At 39.1% G+C, this 20,048-nt stretch overlaps 1 protein-coding gene across 2 annotated transcripts in view; it reads right to left on the reverse strand.

Moving 5' to 3' along the window:
• The window catches only part of LOC117072911 (S-adenosyl-L-methionine-dependent tRNA 4-demethylwyosine synthase TYW1), a 274,209-nt gene that overhangs the window by 66,457 nt on the left and 187,704 nt on the right, over window positions 1-20,048 (reverse strand). For both annotated transcript variants that reach the window (XM_033193369.1, XM_033193368.1), the window contains exon 14: window positions 8,743-8,853. In XM_033193369.1, coding sequence (XP_033049260.1) covers window positions 8,743-8,853 — 111 coding nt within the window. The remainder of the gene's footprint in view (window positions 1-8,742; window positions 8,854-20,048) is intronic.

Here is a 20,048-nt window from a genome sequence, read left to right on the forward strand (position 1 = left end):
ATCTCACTAGGGAGTGCCGGACAATCGGTGCTGGTCAGCTGCTGCAGCCCGATCAGCGAGAGCTGAAGCAGGGCGAGGCATCGCCTCACCTGGGAAGTGCAAGGGGGAAGGGAATCCCTTTTCCTAGCCAGGGAAACTAAGACACATAACACCTGGAAAATCAGGTAACTCCCACCCCAATACTGCGCTTCAAGCAAACGGGCACACCAGGAGAATATATCCCACACCTGGCCGGGAGGGTCCCACACCCACGGAGCCTCCCTCATTGCTAACATAGCAGTCTGCGATCTAACCGAAAGGCAGCAGCGAGACTGGGGGAGGGGCGCCCGCCATTGCTGAGGCTTAAGTAGGTAAACAAAGCCGCTGGGAAGCTTGAACTGGGTGGCGCTCACAGCAGCTCAAGGAAACCTGCCTGTCTCTGTAGACTCCACCTCTGAGGACAGGGCACAGCTAAACAACAACAACAAAAAAGCAGCAGAACCTCTGCAGACACAAACAACTCCGTCTGACAGCTTTGAAGAGAGCAGTGGATCTCCTAACACAGAGGTTGAGATCTGAGAAGGGACAGACTGCCTGCTCAAGTGGGTCCCTGACCCCTGAGTAGCCTAACTGGGAGACATCCCCCACTAGGGGCAGTCTGACACCCCACACCTCACAGGGTGGAGTACACCCCTGAGAGGAAGCTTCCAAAGTAAGAATCAGACAGGTACACTCGCTGTTCAGCAATATTCTATCTTCTGCAACCTCTGCTGCTGATACCCAGGCAAACAGGGTCTGGAGTGGACCTCAAGCAATCTCCAACAGACCTACAGCTGAGGCTCCTGACTGTTAGAAGGAAAACTATCAAACAGGAAGGACACCTATACCAAAACCCCATCAGTACGTCACTATCATCAAGGACCAGAGGCAGATAAAACCACAAAGATGGGGAAAAAGCAGGGCAGAAAAGCTGGAAATTCAAAAAATAAGAGCACATCTCCCCCTGCAAAGGAGCGCAGCCCATCGCCAGCAACGGATCAAAGCTGGTCAGAGAATGACTTTGACGAAATGAGAGAAGAAGGCTTCAGTCCATCAAACTTCTCAGAGCTAAAGGAGGAATTACGTACCCAGAGCAAAGAAACTAAAAATCTTGAAAAAAGAGTGGAAGAATTGACAGCTAGACTAATTACTGCAGAGAAGGTCATAAACGAAATGACAGAGATGAAAACCATGACACGAGAAATACGTGACAAATGCACAAGCTTTAGTAACCGACTCGATCAACTGGAAGAAAGAGTATCAGCGATTGAGGATCAAATGAATGAAATGAAGCGAGAAGAGAAACCAAAAGAAAAAAGAAGAAAAAGAAATGAACAAAGCCTGCAAGAAGTATGGGATTATGTAAAAAGACCAAATCTACGTCTGATTGGGGTGCCTGAAAGTGAGGGGGAAAATGGAACCAAGTTGGAAAACACTCTTCAGGATATCATCCAGGAGAACTTCCCCAACCTAGTCAGGCAGGCCAACATTCAAATTCAGGAAATACAGAGAACGCCACAAAGATACTCCTCCAGAAGAGCAACTCCAAGACACATAATTGCCAGATTCACCAAAGTTGAAATGGAGGAAAAAATATTAAGGGCAGACAGAGAGAAAGGTCGGGTTACCCACAAAGGGAAGCCCATCAGACTAACAGCAGATCTCTCAGCAGAAACTCTACAAGCCAGAAGAGAGTGGGAGCCAATATTCAACGTTCTTAAAGAAAATAATTTTAAACCCAGAATTTCATATCCAGCCAAACTAAGTTTCATAAGTGAAGGAGAAATAAAATTCTTTATAGATAAGCAAATGCTTAGAGATTTTGTCACTACCAGGCCTGCCTTACAAGAGACCTTGAAGGAAGCCCTAAACATGGAAAGGAACAACCGGTACCAGCCATTGCAAAAACATGCCAAAATGTAAAGACCATCGAGGCTAGGAAGAAACTGCATCAACTAACGAGCAAAATAACCAGTTAATATCATAATGACAGGATCAAGTTCACACATAACAATATTAACCTTAAATGTCAATGGACTAAATGCTCCAATTAAAAGACACAGACTGGCAAACTGGACAAAGAGTCAAGATCCATCAGTCTGCTGTATTCAGGAGACCCATCTCACAGGCAGAGACATACATAGGCTCAAAATAAAGGGATGGAGGAAGATCTACCAAGCAAATGGAGAACAAAAAAAAGCAGGGGTTGCAATCCTAGTCTCTGATAAAACAGACTTTAAACCATCAAAGATCAAAAGAGACAAAGAAGGCCATTACATAATGGTAAAGGGATCAATTCAACAGGAAGAGCTAACTATCCTAAATATATATGCACCCAATACAGGAGCACCCAGATTCATAAAGCAAGTCCTTAGAGACTTACAAAGAGACTTAGACTCCCATACAATAATAATGGGAGACTTCAACACTCCACTGTCAACATTAGTCAGATCAACGAGACAGAAAGTTAACAAGGATATCCAGGAATTGAACTCATCTCTGCACCAAGCGGACCTAATAGACATCTATAGAACTCTCCACCCCAAATCAACAGAATATACATTCTTCTCAGCACCACATCGCACTTATTCCAAAATTGACCACATAATTGGAAGTAAAGCCCTCCTCGGCAAATGTAAAAGAACAGAAATTATAACAAACTGTCTCTCAGACCACAGTGCAATCAAACTAGAACTCAGGACTAAGAAACTCAATCAAAACCGCTCAACTACATGGAAACTGAACAACCTGCTCCTGAATGACTACTGGGTACATAACGAAATGAAAGCAGAAATAAAGATGTTCTTTGAAACCAATGAGAACAAAGATACAACATACCAGAATCTCTGGGACACATTTAAAGCAGTGTGTAGAGGGAAATTTATAGCACTAAATGCCCACAAGAGAAAGCAGGAAAGATCTAAAATTGACACTCTAACATCACAATTAAAAGAACTAGAGAGGCAAGAGCAAACACATTCAAAAGCTAGCAGAAGGTAAGAAATAACTAAGATCAGAGCAGAACTGAAGGAGATAGAGACACAAAAAACCCTCCAAAAAAATCAATGAATCCAGGAGTTGGTTTTTTGAAAAGATCAACAAAATTGACAGACCACTAGCAAGACTAATAACGAAGAAAAGAGAGAGGAATCAAATAGACCCAATAAAAAATGATAAAGGGGATATCACCACCAACCCCACAGAAATACAAACTACCATCAGAGAATACTATAAACACCTCTATGCAAATCAACTAGAAAATCTAGAAGAAATGGATAATTTCCTGGACACTTACACTCTCCCAAGACTAAACCAGGAAGAAGTTGAATCCCTGAATAGACCAATAGCAGGCTCTGAAATTGAGGCAATAATTAATAGCCTACCCACCAAAAACGTCCGGGACCAGATGGATTCACAGCTGAATTCTACCAGAGGTACAAGGAGGAGCTGGTACCATTCCTTCTGAAACTATTCCAATCAATAGAAAAAGAGGGAATCCTCCCTAACTCATTTTATGAGGCCAACATCATCCTGATACCAAAGCATGGCAGAGACACAACAAAAAAAGAGAATTTTAGACCAATATCCCTGATGAACATCGATGCAAAAATCCTCAATAAAATACTGGCAAACCGCATTCAGCAGCACATCAAAAAGCTTATCCACCATGATCAAGTGGGCTTCATCCCTGGGATGCAAGGCTGGTTCAACATTCACAAATCAATAAACGTAATCCAGCATATAAACAGAACCAAAGACAAGAACCACATGATTATCTCAATAGATGCAGAAAAGGCTTTTGACAAAATTCAACAGCCCTTCATGCTAAAAACGCTCAATACATTCGGTATTGATGGAACGTACCTCAAAATAATAAGAGCTATTTATGACAAACCCACAGCCAATATCATACTGAATGGGCAAAAACGGGAAAAATTCCCTTTGAAAACTGGCACAAGACAGGGATGCCCTCTCTCACCACTCCTATTCAACATAGTGTTGGAAGTTCTGGCTAGGGCAATCAGGCAAGAGAAAGAAATCAAGGGTATTCAGTTAGGAAAAGACAAAGTCAAATTGTCCCTGTTTGCAGATGACATGATTGTATATTTAGAAAACCCCATTGTCTCAGCCCAAAATCTCCTTAAGCTGATAAGCAACTTCAGCAAAGTCTCAGGATACAAAATTAATGTGCAAAAATCACAAGCATTCTTATACACCAGTAACAGACAAACAGAGAGCCAAATCAGGAATCAACTTCCATTCACAATTGCTTCAAAGAGAATAAAATACCTAGGAATCCAACTTACAAGGGATGTCAAGGACCTCTTCAAGGAGAACTACAAACCACTGCTCAGTGAAATAAAAGAGGACACAAACAAATGGAAGAACATACCATGCTCATGGATAGGAAGAATCAATATCGTGAAAATGGCCATACTGCCCAAGGTCATTTATAGATTCAATGCCATCCCCATCAAGCTACCAATGAGTTTCTTCACAGAATTGGAAAAAACTGCTTTAAAGTTCATATGGAACCAAAAAAGAGCCCGCATTGCCAAGACAATCCTAAGTCAAAAGGACAAAGCTGGAGGCGTCATGCTACCTGACTTCAAACTATACTACAAGGCTACAGTAACCAAAACAGCATGGTACTGGTACCAAAACAGAGATATAGACCAATGGAACAGAACAGAGTCCTCAGAAATAATACCGCACATCTACAGCCATCTGATCTTTGACAAACCTGAGAGAAACAAGAAATGGGGAAAGGATTCCCTATTTAATAAATGGTGCTGGGAAAATTGGCTAGCCATAAGTAGAAAGCTGAAACTGGATCCTTTCCTTACTCCTTATACTAAGATTAATTCAAGATGGATTAGAGACTTAAATGTTAGACCTAATACCATAAAAACCCTAGAAGAAAATCTAGGTAGTACCATTCAGGACATAGGCATGGGCAAGGACTTCATGTCTAAAACACCAAAAGCAACGGCAGCAAAAGCCAAAATTGACAAATGGGATCTAATTAAACTAAAGAGCTTCTGCACAGCAAAAGAAACTACCACCAGAGTGGACAGGCAACCTACAGAATGGCAGAAAATTTTTGCAATCTACTCATCTGACAAAGGGCTAGTATCCAGAATCTACAAAGAACTCAAACAAATATACAAGAAAAAAACAAACAACCCCATCAAAAAGTGGGGAAAGGATATGAACAGACATTTCTCAAAAGAAGACATTCATACAGCCAACAGACACATGAAAAAATGCTCATCATCACTGGCCATCAGAGAAATGCAAATCAAAACCACAATGAGATACCATCTCACACCAGTTAGAATGGCAATCATTAAAAAGTCAGGAAACCACAGGTGTTGGAGAGGATGTGGAGAAATAGGAACACTTTTACACTGTTGGTGGGATTGTAAACTAGTTCAACCATTATGGAAAACAGTATGGCGATTCCTCAAGGATCTAGAACTAGATGTACCATATGACCCAGCCATCCCACTACTGGGTATATAGCCAAAGAATTATAAATTATTCTACTACAAAGACACATGCACACGGATGTTTATTGTGGCGCTATTCACAATAGCAAAGACTTGGAATCAACCCAAATGTCCACCTGTGACACACTGGATTAAGAAAATGTGGCACATATACACCATGGAATACTATGCAGCCATAAAAAAGGATGAGTTTGCGTCCTTTGTAGGGACATGGATGCAGCTGGAAACCATCATTCTTAGCAAACTATCACAAGAACAGAAAACCAAACACCGCATGTTCTCACTCATAGGTGGGAACTGAAAAATGAGATCACTTGGACTCGGGAAGGGGAACATCACACACTGGGGCCTATCATGGGGAGGGGGGAGGGGGGAGGGATTGCATTGGTAGTTATACATGATATAAATGAAGAATTGATGGGTGCTGACGAGTTGATGGGCGCAGCACACCAACATGGCACAAGTATACATATGTAACAAACCTGCACGTTATGCACATGTACCCTAGAACTTAAAGTATAATAAAAAAATAAATAAATAAATAAACCTCTGATATGACACAGAGAGTGTTCAGTTTCAAAGCCATAAATGGAAATGAGCAGAGCTGGCTTTCCCAGACAGGGTATATTTTCTCATCACTTCTCTTGTCTTGTGGACTCTTAGTTGCGCAAAAAAGCCATTACTTCCAATCGTTATTTCTAGTCCTATCTTATCCCTGAAATTTTGAGCTTATAAAACCTAAGATCTATTTAAACTTTTACTCGGATATTTAACAGATACCTCAAATTTAACGTGGCCAACAGGGAGCTCAAAATTGCTCCTCAAATATGTCCCCTTTTCCCTCCTGGTTTCCTGTATCTCAGCAAACAGTTTCACCATCCACGCAATGGCTTAAGCCAAAAACCCAAGTGCTATTCTTGATTCTTTTTTCTTTCAGCTCATACCTATAATCTAGCAAAAAGTTTCATTTGTTCTACTTCCAAAACGAATCCTAAATGTACCCACTCTTCTCCAGCCCTAGTCCCACTGACCTTTCCCAAACCATCTCTTGCTTGGACTAACCACTAAGTTCGTGACTGTTCTGCCTACTCTACTGCCCTCTATAACCAAGCCATGCTGCAACAGTGGGGTGATCTTTTAAAATCACAAATCAGATTGCATCTCTTCCCAGCTTCACACCCTTTCCCGGTGCACCTATATTCAAAAAGCTTACCATCAAACTTAGTTTAAAAGCCAATCCCCTATCTTTGCTTGAAAGGCCTCCTAAAAGCTGCCCCGGCCCACTGCTCTGATTCATCCTGTGCCACTGCCAACCTTAGCTGCTCTACTAGGATAGCACAGGACCTCCGAGGACTACCACCACCTGCCCGGAATGCCCTTACCCCAGGCTTCTGCTGACCACTTACATATCAGTTTTTAAAATGCCATCTCAGGCCCAGCGCGGTAGCTCTAATCCCTGTAATCTCAGCACTAATCCCTGTAATCTCAGCACTTCAGGAGGTTGAGGTGGGTGGATAACTCAAGGTCAGTAATTCGAGACCAGCCTGGCCAACATGGTGAAACCCCGTGTCTACTAAAAATAGAAAACTTAGCCAGGTGTGGTAGTGGGCAGCTGTAGCACCACCTACTTGGGAGGCTGAGGGAGGAGAATCGCTTGAACCCAGGAGGCAGAGGTTGCAGTGAGCCAAGATTGTGCCACTGCACTCCAGCCTGGGTGACAGAGCAAGACTCCATCTCAAAAAACAATAAAATAAAATAAAATAAAATGTCATCTCAGAAAAGCTTCTCTAAAACAGTCAACCCCCATATCTAGTAAAATAATATATGCATTTACCCTTTGACCCAGGATTACACTCATAGGAATCTACCCCAAAGAAACACTTACAAAAATATGAGAGGCAAGCAGACATTATATGACTCCTGATTGGAGTATACAAGACCACCAGTGAAATATTCCTGAAATATAAAACAAACCCACACACACATGTACTCCTGAATGTAATGAATCTTCTCTTGATCTAACTATAGGCATCGATCCACAGGAAATACAGGAAGCACAGGAACATGCAATCAACAGAATCTAAAATACAAACATAGGGCATCAGCCAAGATGCATGATCCATTTTCTATAGCAAAGTGATTTCTAAGAGGATTAAAAAAACCCATGGAAGAGGAAATTAAATATTTTAGTCGAAAATTTTTGGGTATGAGCCCAGCACTCTGAATAACTGTTTCAAAAGAACACACATCAGCCGGGCACAGTGGCTCACACCTATAATCCCAGCACTTTGAGAGGCCGAGGCAGGAGGGTCGCTTGAGGCCAGGAGTTTGAGACCAGACTGGGCAAAACAGTGAGACCTTCTCTTTACAAAAAAATAAAAAAAGAGCCAGGCACAGTGGTGTGCACCTCTAGTCCCAGCTACTCAGGAGGCTGAGGCAGGAGGATTGCTGGAGCCCAAGAGTTGGAGGCGCAGTGAGCTACAATCACAGCACTGTACTCCAGTCTGGGTGACAGAGCAAGTCCCTGTCTCAAAATAACATAACATAACATAACATAACATAACATAACATAACATAACATAACACAACACATAACACAACACAACACATAACATAGCATAACTAAAATAAAATAAAGTAAATAAAATAAGAGCAGGTATCTTTTAGGAATATATGCTGAAATAATTGTGGGTAAATGATTTAATTTTGGTAGTTTGCTTTAAAATAATCTGGGCTAAGAGCACAGAAAATGGGTATAGGTATAATTGAAACAACTCTGGATCCTGAGTTGATCATTTTTGAAGGTGAGTGATGGGTGGATGGGGGTTCATTAGATCAATCTCTCTACTTCCGTATATGTCTGAAATAAAAGTTTATGTAAAAGCCAACCAATTACTCACCACCACACTATTTTATTTCTCAGCATATTCATGTCACTACATGGTTTTTAATGACTCATTTTGTGTCAACTGTCCATCCTCCCACTAAAGCACTAGCTTTATAAGAGCAAGAGCTTGGTCTTCTTGACGGCTATTATCCCTAAGGCCTAGAACAATGCCAGGTTCTTGATGAATATCGACCATGAAATGAATACATCAATAAAATTCCTGGGACCTCTAGAGTTTTACAAGGTGTTAACTCCATCATGGCCAATGAAGCACCACGATTCTTTGTCACTCCACCACGGCCACCAGAGCGAGCAGGGGCTTACCTTCACTTCAATGAAGTCAGGATTCCCCAGAAACACGAGCTGCGCGTAGGCCTGGAGCTCGTCCACGTTCCATGCTTTCACAAGCGTCAGTCTGTAGACAGTTCGTTGTTGCTAAAACAAAGGAAAAGCCAACTTCGTTGTTATCTTGGCGGACATCATCTTTTAACCTAGAGGGTTTCTCAAGCTTCTTCAACCCAGGGAACCCAGGACGGGCAAAACTCATCATGAACTTGTAAACTGAAGCTGTATTTTGAGGAAAGATGAAACAAAAATAAACACTATGATTCTAACATGCCTTATGGAAGGCACAACTGATACTGACATATATATTCTCTCCCCCATAGCATTTAAGGCTATGCCAGGCACCCAAAGGTTTCTTGACACAGACACACTGAACTACATTTAGTAAGGAATGGTAAACTGACCAAACAGTGTTGGGCTACAAAAAATTAATTCAAATATCCTCTAGGCCTTCAGGTAATAATCACCCAAGTTGTTAGTGACACGAATTGTTAATAAGTCCTGTCTTCTTTCCTACTCCCTCATTATTTAATGATCTCTTGGCATTTCTTACTGGCAGAAAAGGCACATGGATGGATTGTCAATGTTGCCATTTGTGTGCCATATAACCACAAGAGGGACTGGCTTTCTTTCTTTTCTTCTTTATTTTTTTAGAGACAGGGTCTCACTCTGTGCTCCAGGCTGGAGTACAGTGGTGCAATCTTAAGTCACCACAGCCTCAATCCCCTGGACTCAAGTGATCCTCCTGCCTCAGCTTCCCAAGTAGCTGGGACTATAGGCACACGTCATCATGCCTGGCTAAGCTTGAAAAATTTCTTAGAGATGGGGTTGTGCTATGTTATTCAGGCTGGTCTCGAACTCTTGGCCTTAAGTGGCGCTCACGCCTGTGGCTTCCAAAGGGCTGGGATTATAGGCGAACACCATTGTGCCAAGCTAGATTTCTGAAAATGTAATTAGACAACAGGCATTAAAGCCTTTAAAAAGCTTACACCCTGACTTTGTAGCTCCCTTTTAGAACCCAAAACAAATGATTAAAAATTCAAAGACATTAAAAAATCTCAGGACAATATTATTAATAATGGCTTAAGGCCGGGCATGGTGGCTCATGCCTGTAATCCCAGCACTTTGGGAGGTAAGGAGTTTGAGACCAGCCTGGCCAACATGGTGAAACCCCATCTCTACTAAAACACAAAAATGAGCCAAACGTGGCAACGCACACCTGTAATCCCAGCTACTTGGGAGGCTGAGGCAGGAGAATCATTTGAGCCTGTGAGGTGGAGGCTGCAGTGAGCTGAGATCACAGCCACTGCACTGAGACAGAGCAAGACTCTGTCTCAAAATAAATAAATAAATAAATAAATAAATAAATAAACAAATAAACAAACAAACACACAAAAATAATAATAAGAATGGCTTAAAATCTAAAGTGAGACCTACCCCTTGGGTAGGTGCAGATCCTGTGACTTGCCTATAACCAACAGACTATGGCAAAGGTGATGGGATGTATGTGGTTCTATGCACATGATTACATGCATCTGTAGCAAATGCCCAGGTAATATCCAGGCTACCAACCCTCAAACCACACCTTAAGTAGCAATGCTCAAAATACTCAAGAAAAAAAAAAAAAAAGCAAAATGAAAGGGATGCACAAAATGATACCAATTTTATTACTTTAGTCTGTGTTTGAAAACTTCAAACATTTATAAAAAAAAGAAGAAACACTTGAAATCTTCATTGAAGAAAACTAAGAGATTGTTAATAAGGAATATTAGGCAGCCACACCAGAAATTCATGTTTTCCAAGCATATTTACTCGTATGTACTCAAAAGTTCCTTCTAAAATGCAGTATATCATGCAAGGAAAAACAGAAATCTTCCAGATTCCCTCTACATGCTTATAATTCTTCCAATGCCAAAAGCTAACAAAAATAGTAGAAAACTGCAGACCAATCTCACTCATACTTATATATGTAAAAATATTAGAGAAATTTTAGCAAGTAAAATTCAGCATTCTGTTAAAAATTCTGGGAATGCAAAAACAATTCAGTATTAGGCTATACAGTAATACAATTCATTATACTAGTAGTTCAACACAGAAAAACCACACAATCATCTTCATAGATACCCAAAGGTATTTGATATAGTTTAAAAGCCATCCCTGCTTTTAAAACAAAACAGAATGAGCAAATCAAATGCCATTTGGTAAATTCAGTAATTAAAAAAACACGTCCTTAACATCCAAAAAAAAAAAAAAAAAAATCCACAACATTCTCCAGTCAATAGTTAACACTATTCTTAGTGGCTAAATAAATAGAGGGGCTGGGAGTGGTGGCTCACGCCTGTAATCCCAGCACTTTGAGAGGCCAAGGTGGGTGGCTCACTTGAGGTCAGGAGTTCAAGGCCAGACTGGCCAACATGGTGAAACCCCATCTCTACTAAAAAATACAAAAATTAACTGGGCATGGTGGCAGGCACCCGTAATCCCAGCTGCTTGGGAGGCTGAGGCAAGAGAATTGCTTGAACCCAGGAGATGGAGATTGCAATGAGCCAAGATTGTGCCACTACACTCTAGCCTGGGCAACACAGTGAGACTCTGTCTCAAATAAACAAATAAATAAATGCATTTCTACTTAGCTGGACAAACAGAAGAATTTCTAGTCTTTCTTAAAAAACACCTTTCTACAAGTTATGATCAAAGCAACAAGGCCAGGATAAGAATTACCGGAGGATATACAAAAAATAATTAACTGTAAATAATATAACTGGCTTCTTGGAAACCTAAGAGAATCAACTAAAAATGAGACTAGGCCAGTTACCAAATAAAAATATAAAAACCAACAGCTTTCCAAGCATACAGTAGTGAGTTAAATATGGACACTGGGGCCAGAATGAATCCCAACCCATGTACTAGATATCGTTACCTCTCTGTTCTTAGTTTCTGCCTGAATGTAGCATTTAGCATGTGGAATCTAGAACCAAGCTTGGCAGCAGTGTATCATACCAAGTATTAGCTATTATATGCCAGCAATCAGCAATTACAAAATTCAAGAGAAAGCATATTCTACTTATAATTATAAAATGCATCTATAAAATGGCTACTGATTCAGCTGGGTGCAGTGGCTCATGCCTGTAATCCCAGCACATTGGAAAGCCAAGATTGGAGGATTACTTGAGGCCAGGAATTCGAGACCAGCCTGGGCAACATAAAGAGACCCCATCACTACAAAAAAATACAATAGCCGGGGATAGCTGAAGCAGGAGGATTGCTTGAGCTTGGGAGGCAGAGGTTGCAGTGAGCCATGATTGCACCAACACACTCCAGCCTGGGTGACAGAGCAAGACTGTGTCTCCAAAAAAAAAAAAAAAAAATATATATATATATATATATATATATATATATGCCTAATGATTAAATTATGAAATAGCATGCAGGACAGTGAATAAAATAAACTTTTCTAAGAGACCTAAACAAAAACTCATCTACATGGAGAGCCATGATAGATTTATAAATATAATGTAATTCCAATGAGAGTTTACAATTCATCTGAACAAATAAACTGGCAACGGTAACCATAAAAATAATAGCAGGAGTTTGTAATTACTCAGCCCTTACTATGTGCCAGCTGTTGTTATAAAGTACTTTGTAGCTTGGCAAAGATTCCAATATTTGTCTAATCTTTACAACAAATCTCACAAAATAGATTGGATTATTATCCTCACTTTACAGATACGAAGGTGAGGCTGACAGCTGTTAAGTAAATTGCCTGAAGTTACACAGCTGGAGAGCAGCAAAGCTGGGGTGTGAACCCAAGCAGTAGTGAGGTGGGAGACTGGCAGGACTTGTTTTCTGGTTACAACCCTGCTGACCAAAACAGGTCCAGACAGGATGAAGTGAAGACACCAGCAGGAACCAGCAGATGGCCACTAGGGTGATCCCAAGATAGCCTTCTTGTTCATTAGCATAAGACAAGGAGCTATACCTTTCAATAAAAGATTCCCATCTAATGCCACGGGCTTGCCCTTTAATTCTTTCCTGGATGAAGCCAAAAACCCTCCCATGCTAAGCCCCAGTTTTGGGGCTCACCTGTCATTGCAACAGTACGAACCAGAACAGGCTCTCACTTTGCTAAATCTTTTAAAACTGTGAAATGAAACACACAAAGAGAAATGTACACAAAACACAAATGTATAACTCCAGGGATTATCACAAAATGCTCATCACCCAGACACCATTCTGCTCCTCCCAGTCACTATCCACTCCCTGTACCTGACTGATACCCAATATTCTGACTTTAATATGATAGTCTAGTTCTTGCCTGTGTTTGGAATTTATGTCAGTGGAATCATACGTTATGTTGTGTCTGGCATCTATCACTCCACACTATAAACACATGAAAAAAAATTCACCCATGTTGCTGCATGTTTAGGTTTGCTCATTTTCATTATCTAGTATTGGGTTGCATGAATACACAACAAGGTATTCAATCATTCCCTAGACATTTGGATTATTTCCAGGTTTTAGCTATTGTAAAACAATGCAGCTATCTCTTTGAACGCCAGAGTTTAGTTTTGCCTGTTTAAGGAAATTATATAAAATGCTACTGTGACATATATTCTTTTGTGTCTGGCTTCTTTCACTGAATTCCATGTTTGCGAGATTCATTCATGCTGTTCTATGTCACTGGAGCTCCAGTGGCCCAGTAGAGTGCGTGGTACTTACGTGTAACCACAGATACATCTTTATGGCCACATTGTATGAATATACTACTAGTGAACAATTTTAACCCCCTACTTTGGGTTTCTTAAAAAATACTGCTGCCCTGAGTGCTACAGTACTCATCTCTCTCTCCCCCACCTCCTTTTTTTTTTTTTTTCCTGGCTTGAGATAGGGTCTCGCTCCATCACTCAGGCTGGAGTGCAGTGGCATAAGCACAGCTCACTGCAGCCTCAACCTTCCAGGCTCAAGGGATCCTCTTGTCTCAGCCTCCTGAGTAGCTGAGACTACAGGCACATGTTGCTGCCCCTAGCTTTTTTTTTTTTTTTTTTGTAGAGACAGGCTCTCACTTTGTTGCCCAGGCTGTTCTCAAACTCCTGGACTCAAGCAATCCTCTCAAAGTGCTAGGATTACAGGCATGAGCCACCGTGCCTGGCTGTACCTGTCTCTTGATGCACAAGAACACACATTTTCTAGGATCTACCTAAATACGGAAATGCTGGGTCATGGGATACGAATACATTCAACCTTAGCAGATATTAGCAATCTGATTGCCAAAGTCATTTTGCCACACTTTCATTCATATCATACCAGAGTTTTGGTTGGTTATCTTCAACAACACTTAGAGTTGCTAGTTTTCACCACTTTTGCATTGTTTTGCCTTGCATCGCCTGTGATGTAAGCAAGCTGAGTTCATATGTTTTCTGGCCATCTGTATCTCTGTTTTTGTGAAGTACTGGTTCAAATGTCTTGAATATCTCTACTGGAATGTCTGTCTTTTTTCCAACTGATTTTCAATAAATTATTTGCATTTTCTGGAAAGAAAAGCTCTGTTACAAATGTATTAGAAATAATTTCATCCACTTTACGGCTTCCTTTTTTTTCACAATGTCTTCTGATCAATAAGAATTCCTAATTGTCGTACATTTCCACTTTCTTTTCTTATTAGCGTTTCTTTCATCTTAGGGTTTCTTGTGTCTCTTTAAAGGATCATTCCATGCTATCAAGAGCATGAAGAAAAGCTCTTACATTTTTTTCTAGAAGTTTTATCATATTGCCACTCACATTTGTGTCAAAAATCCACCACAACTGACTTTTGCGTGTGGTGTTGCGAGGTTAAACTTATTTAACATATGGATAGTCCACTGCAATAAATATGATAGAATCATTGTCTATGCATGTGAGGGTCTGCTTCTGGTTTTTTCTATCTGTTCCACTGATCTGTTTCTCATTGTCTCGATATCTCACTTTTAATTACTGTTGCTTTATACTAAGACTTGATATCCAATAGAGATAGTTCTCAACCAGGAGCGATTCCGCACCGCAGGAGCAACACCTTGAGAAAATTTTTGGTTTTCACAAATGGGAGCTGCTACTGACATCTAGTGGGTAAAGGCCAGGGCTGCTGCTGAATATCCTACAATGCATGGGACGGTCTTCCCAACCCTTTTCCTGAAAAGAACTATCCAGTCTAAAATGTCAATGGTGCCAACACTGAAAAACCCTACAGTGGGGCATGTTCTCTTATGTCATCCTTCTGAAAGAGTATCTTGGCTCTTCTTGGCCCTTTGCATATCCATGTACATTTTAGAATCAGCTTATTAATTTCCACAAACATATACAACCCTTTATGATTCTGCCTGATATGGCATTGAATCTATAAGCCAGTGTTGTTCAATAGGAATATAAGTTCACAGGTGAAATTTTTTTTTAATGTATTTTAACTTAACATATCCCCAAAATTATCAACTCAAGAAGCAACCACTATTTAAATATCGGGATACCTGACATTCTTTTTACCAGACTAAGCCTTTGAATTCCATCGCTTCTTGGCCTTTTGGCTAAGATCAAGTGTAGTCTTTGAATTCCAATGCACAGCACGGCTCAATTCAGGGTAGCCACGTTTCAAGTACTCAGTGGTCACATGTAGCTAGTGTCTACCATAACTAAATATAACCGACGTATGGAGAAATGATACTTTTACAACCCTGAGTCTGCCAAAATAATTACCTTTATTTAGGTCCTTTAAAATTTCTCTCAATAGTATTTTGTAGTTTTCAATATAAAGGTCAAAAACTTCTTTCCATAGATTTATTCCTACGTAATCTACTTGTGATGCTTTGTTATGGTAGTATCTTTTCTATTTTTCCTCTTTTAACTAATATTTAACTGATATTGTAATAACTGGTATACAGAAATATAACTGATTTTTGTAAGCTGACTGTGTATATAGCAGTCTTATAAAATACATTTATTAAAGTGAATAATTAACAAATTTTGGAAGGGATTGTATATGCACATATTTATTTACTAAAAATGACATCTTCCTTTCCAATCCTCTTTTTCCCCTTTTTCTTGTCTTTTAGCACTAGCCAGGACTGTGATTCCATGTTAAATGGAAGTGGTGATAAAGACAGTGGGTATGTGTGTCTTATTCTGCACAGTAAGGTTTTAAACATTTGCTCATGAAGTATGACTTTTATGGGTAAACATCTTTATCAGATTAGGAAGTTTCCTTCTAATCCTCATTTGCTCTAAGATTTTAACCATAAATAGACATTGATTTCTGTCAAATTCATTTTATGCATCTATTAAGCTTATCCTACCATATTTCTTTTTATTATGACATTATAAATAGGTTGATTTTTACATATTAAACAAAACTTGCATTCTTAGAATAAAGCCAATTTTTCATGGTTTTATAGACTGCTGTCTTTAGTTTGTTGATCTTTTCTTTAAAATAGTTGCTTCTATGCTTCTGAGTAAAAATCACTTTTGTCTTATTCTTCTTAGAATTTAGTATAAAGATTATTCTGAACTGGCTAGATGTGGTGGCTTATGCCTGTAATCCCAGCACTTTGGGAGGCTGGGGCAGGCGGATCACCTGAGGTTAGGAGTTCGAGACCAGCCTGACCAACATGGAGAAATACTGTCTCTACTAAAAATACAAAATTAGCCAGGCATGGTGGCGCACGCCTATAGTCCCAGCTACTTGGGAGGCTGAGGCATGAGAATCACTTGAGCCTGGGAGGCGGAGGTCATGGTGGGCCGAGATCACGCCATTGCACTCCAGCCTGGGCAACAAGAGTGAAATTCATCTAAAAAAAAAAAGGTTATTCTGAACTAATAAAATGAGATGGAGAGAGCTACTATTCCTCTCTGGAATAGCTGTGTAGGGTTGGTGTTAGTTCTCCTGATGACTGGTATCATCAAGAACTGATATAATTCAATGGTGAAACCATCTGAGCCTGGAGTTTCCTTTGGACGAGGTTTTATAAAAAAGCAATTTACTTAACAAGTATAAATCCAAGTAGATCATTTCATCTAGTATTAATTTTCTTAAGTTTCATTTTCTAGGAATTTGTATGTTTCATCTAAATTCCCAAATTAATTGGCATAAAGTAATTCAAAATATCCTCCTATCTTTTTAATGTCTATAGGATCTATAGTGATGTTTCATTTTCATTTCTAACATTACTTATTTGTATCATCTCTCATTTTATTAATTAAACTTGCCAGGTAATCATCAGTTCTGTAAGATTTTTTGAATAACCAACTTTTGCTTTTTTATAATCCTATTTTATGAATGTTTTTTATTTCCTTAACTTCTGCTCTTTTTATTTCCTTACTAGTACTTACTCTATGTTTAATTTACTGCTCTTTTCTTTTTTAAAAAAAACATTGTTGGTACCAATTAACTTAATATATGCATTTATCTTACTGATTTTTAACCTATTTCCTATACTAAATAGGCATTTTGTCTTCTTCAAAACATTTTTTTCTCCTTCACTCTGGAAAAATATTTTCATCGGGAACAGACTTCTAGATTGGCAGCTCTTGGCAAATTTCAGCCCTTTGAAGCTCCATGGTTTGTGCTTTCATTTCTGTTGTGCAATCAAGTACTGGCCTATTGTTGCTCTTTTGAAAGTAATCTCTCTTTATCTCTGCCTGTTTTTAAAAATTTCATAAAATGTTTTTATTTATCCTGTTTGGGTTTCTTATGTTTTCCTGTATTGCCCCAAATTTCTATAATAAATGAGTAAAAATTCTGTAATGGGGGAAAAAACGACATGCAGAAATGTTAATCTGATAAGCAGCATAATGGTAAGTTCAGAATATCCCAAGAACAGAGGGGAAGGGGGTCCTAATGTGACAAATGTCCCAAAGAGTCTAACTATAGACATCTTGCTTATCAAACAAAAGACAAGACCAGCACTATGTAATAGAGCGTCTCACAATTCTCCACTACAATACTCCTAGAAAACCCATTTGCCATTTGTACGTAAGCAAACAGAATGGGTTGTTTGTCTGCAACCCATCTGTAGGTAAGGCTGATTCAACATTTGAAAATCACTTAATGTAATCCAGCACATCAACAAGATTAGGAAGGAAAAATCACATGATTATATCAATAGATGCCAAAAAGCATAAAACAACATTCACCACCCATTCATAATAAAAACTCTCAGCAAACTAGAAAGACAGGAAAATTTTCTCAACTTAATAAGGTTATCTACAAAAAACCTACAGCTAACATCATACTTAATGGCAAGAACCTGGAAGCTTTCCCACCAATATCAGGAACAAAGCAAGGATGTCTTCTCTCACCACTGCTTTCCAACATGGTACTAGAAGTCTTAATCAATGCAGTAAGACAAGACGGGAATACAAGGAAAACATATTTGGAAGAAAGAAATAAAACTGTCTATGTTTAGAGATAACATGATTATTTATGTAGAAAATCCACTAATCAATCTGAACAACCAGATGTTGTGTGCCACCTGATTGATGCATTAGGAGCATTAGGAAACAATACAGCAACAATTATTAAGTATTCTTGCCAAAAACTGAATATATCGTCAATCGAGCCTTTAGTTGTAACTACCATTTTACAGGAATTACAAAGAAACACAGACTATATTAAAAGATACCAAAAGGACTCAATCAGCCAAATTCGGGATGTTGCAAATTCTAATGACAAATAACCCACCTTCTTCCACAAATAAGTGGCACACAAGAAAGGGAAACAGGATTGGAGCAATCACATTACAAGAAGTATAAACAAAGTACAATGTGAGAATCTTGTTTGGATATTACTCTGCGAAAAAAAGTTATAAAAACACATTCTTTTGGAAACTATCAGAGAAAATGAGCCACAACTGAATTTTCAGGAAATGCATTAAGATGCATTGTTAATTGTATTAGGAGTGATAATATTTTGTTTTTAACCTTTTTTAAATTTTTTGTTCTTTGAGACAGGGTTTCACTGTCACTCAGGCTGGAGTGCACTGGTGCATCACCATCCCCAGTTAATTTTTTTTTACTTTGTGTAGAGATAGGGTCTCATTATGTTGCCCAGGCTGGTCTTGAACTCCTGGACTCAAGTGATTCTCCTACCTTGAACTCCCAAAGTGCTGGGATTATAGGTGTGAGCCACCACATCCAGCTTGTTGGTTTTTAAAAAATCCTTCAGCTGGAAGAAGAGACATAGGAAAGATTGAAGAGAAAATTTGTGGTTAAATCATGAATAATGACTGTAAGAAACAAGAATGGTAAGGTTTTAGCTGGGCACAGTGGCTCATGCCTATAACCCCAGCACTCTGGGAGGCCGAGGTGAGCGGATCACCTGAGATCAAGAGTTTAAGTCCAGTCTGGCCAACATGGTGAAACCCAGTGTCTACTAAAAATACAAAAAAATTAGCCAGGCATGGTAGTGCGCACCTGTAATCCCAGCTACTTGGGAGGCTAAGGGAGGAGAATCACTTGAACTCAGGAGGCGAAGCTTGCAGTGAGCTAAGATTGGGCTGCTCCACTCAAACCTGGGCAACACAGTGAGACTCCATCTCAAAAAAAAAAAAAAAAAAAAAGAATGGTAAGGTCTTGAGGGGTTCAAAAAATATGTAAAAGTAAAATGTACAACAAAAATAGCTTAAATGTTGGGAGGGAGTTAATGGAGTTAAGTAATCTAAGTATTATTACATACAAAATGATACAAATGCTAATTTACATTGACTTTAATAAGTCAAGGATGTCTGCTTCAATCACCAGAGCAACAACTAAAAGAACAATAATAGAAAAATAAATATTAAAAACCAACAGAATGGAAAACTTATAATAAAATTCCTTAGTTAAAAACAAAAGAAAGCAAAAAAAAAAAAAATAGAGAAAAAGCTAAAAAGAGAGAAAAATAATGCAAATAGATGCTAAATTTAAATTTAAATATGTCAATTATTGTATTTCATGCAAACAGATAAACACTCAGAAAGATAAAGATTTTCCAAACGTTTAAAAAAAAAACCCAATTACATGTTATTAAAAAGTCCTTCAGATGGAAGCAGAGACATACAAAAGAATAGAGAGAAAACTTTTGGGTAAATCATGAATACTGACTGCATGAAACAAAAATGGTAATGTCTTGTGGAGATACAACTTAAATATAAAGATACAAAAAAGGTTGAAAATAAAAACAAAAAGAAAAAAGTTGTACTATGCAAACACTGACCATAAAAAAATACTAGTGTTGCTTTACTACTATTAGACAAACAGACTTTAAGATGAGAAGGTGAGATGAG

This window comes from Trachypithecus francoisi, unplaced genomic scaffold (genome assembly GCF_009764315.1).
Source record: "Trachypithecus francoisi isolate TF-2019V2 unplaced genomic scaffold, Tfra_2.0 Lachesis_group4, whole genome shotgun sequence".
In the NCBI taxonomy this organism is placed as follows: Eukaryota; Metazoa; Chordata; class Mammalia; order Primates; family Cercopithecidae; genus Trachypithecus; species Trachypithecus francoisi.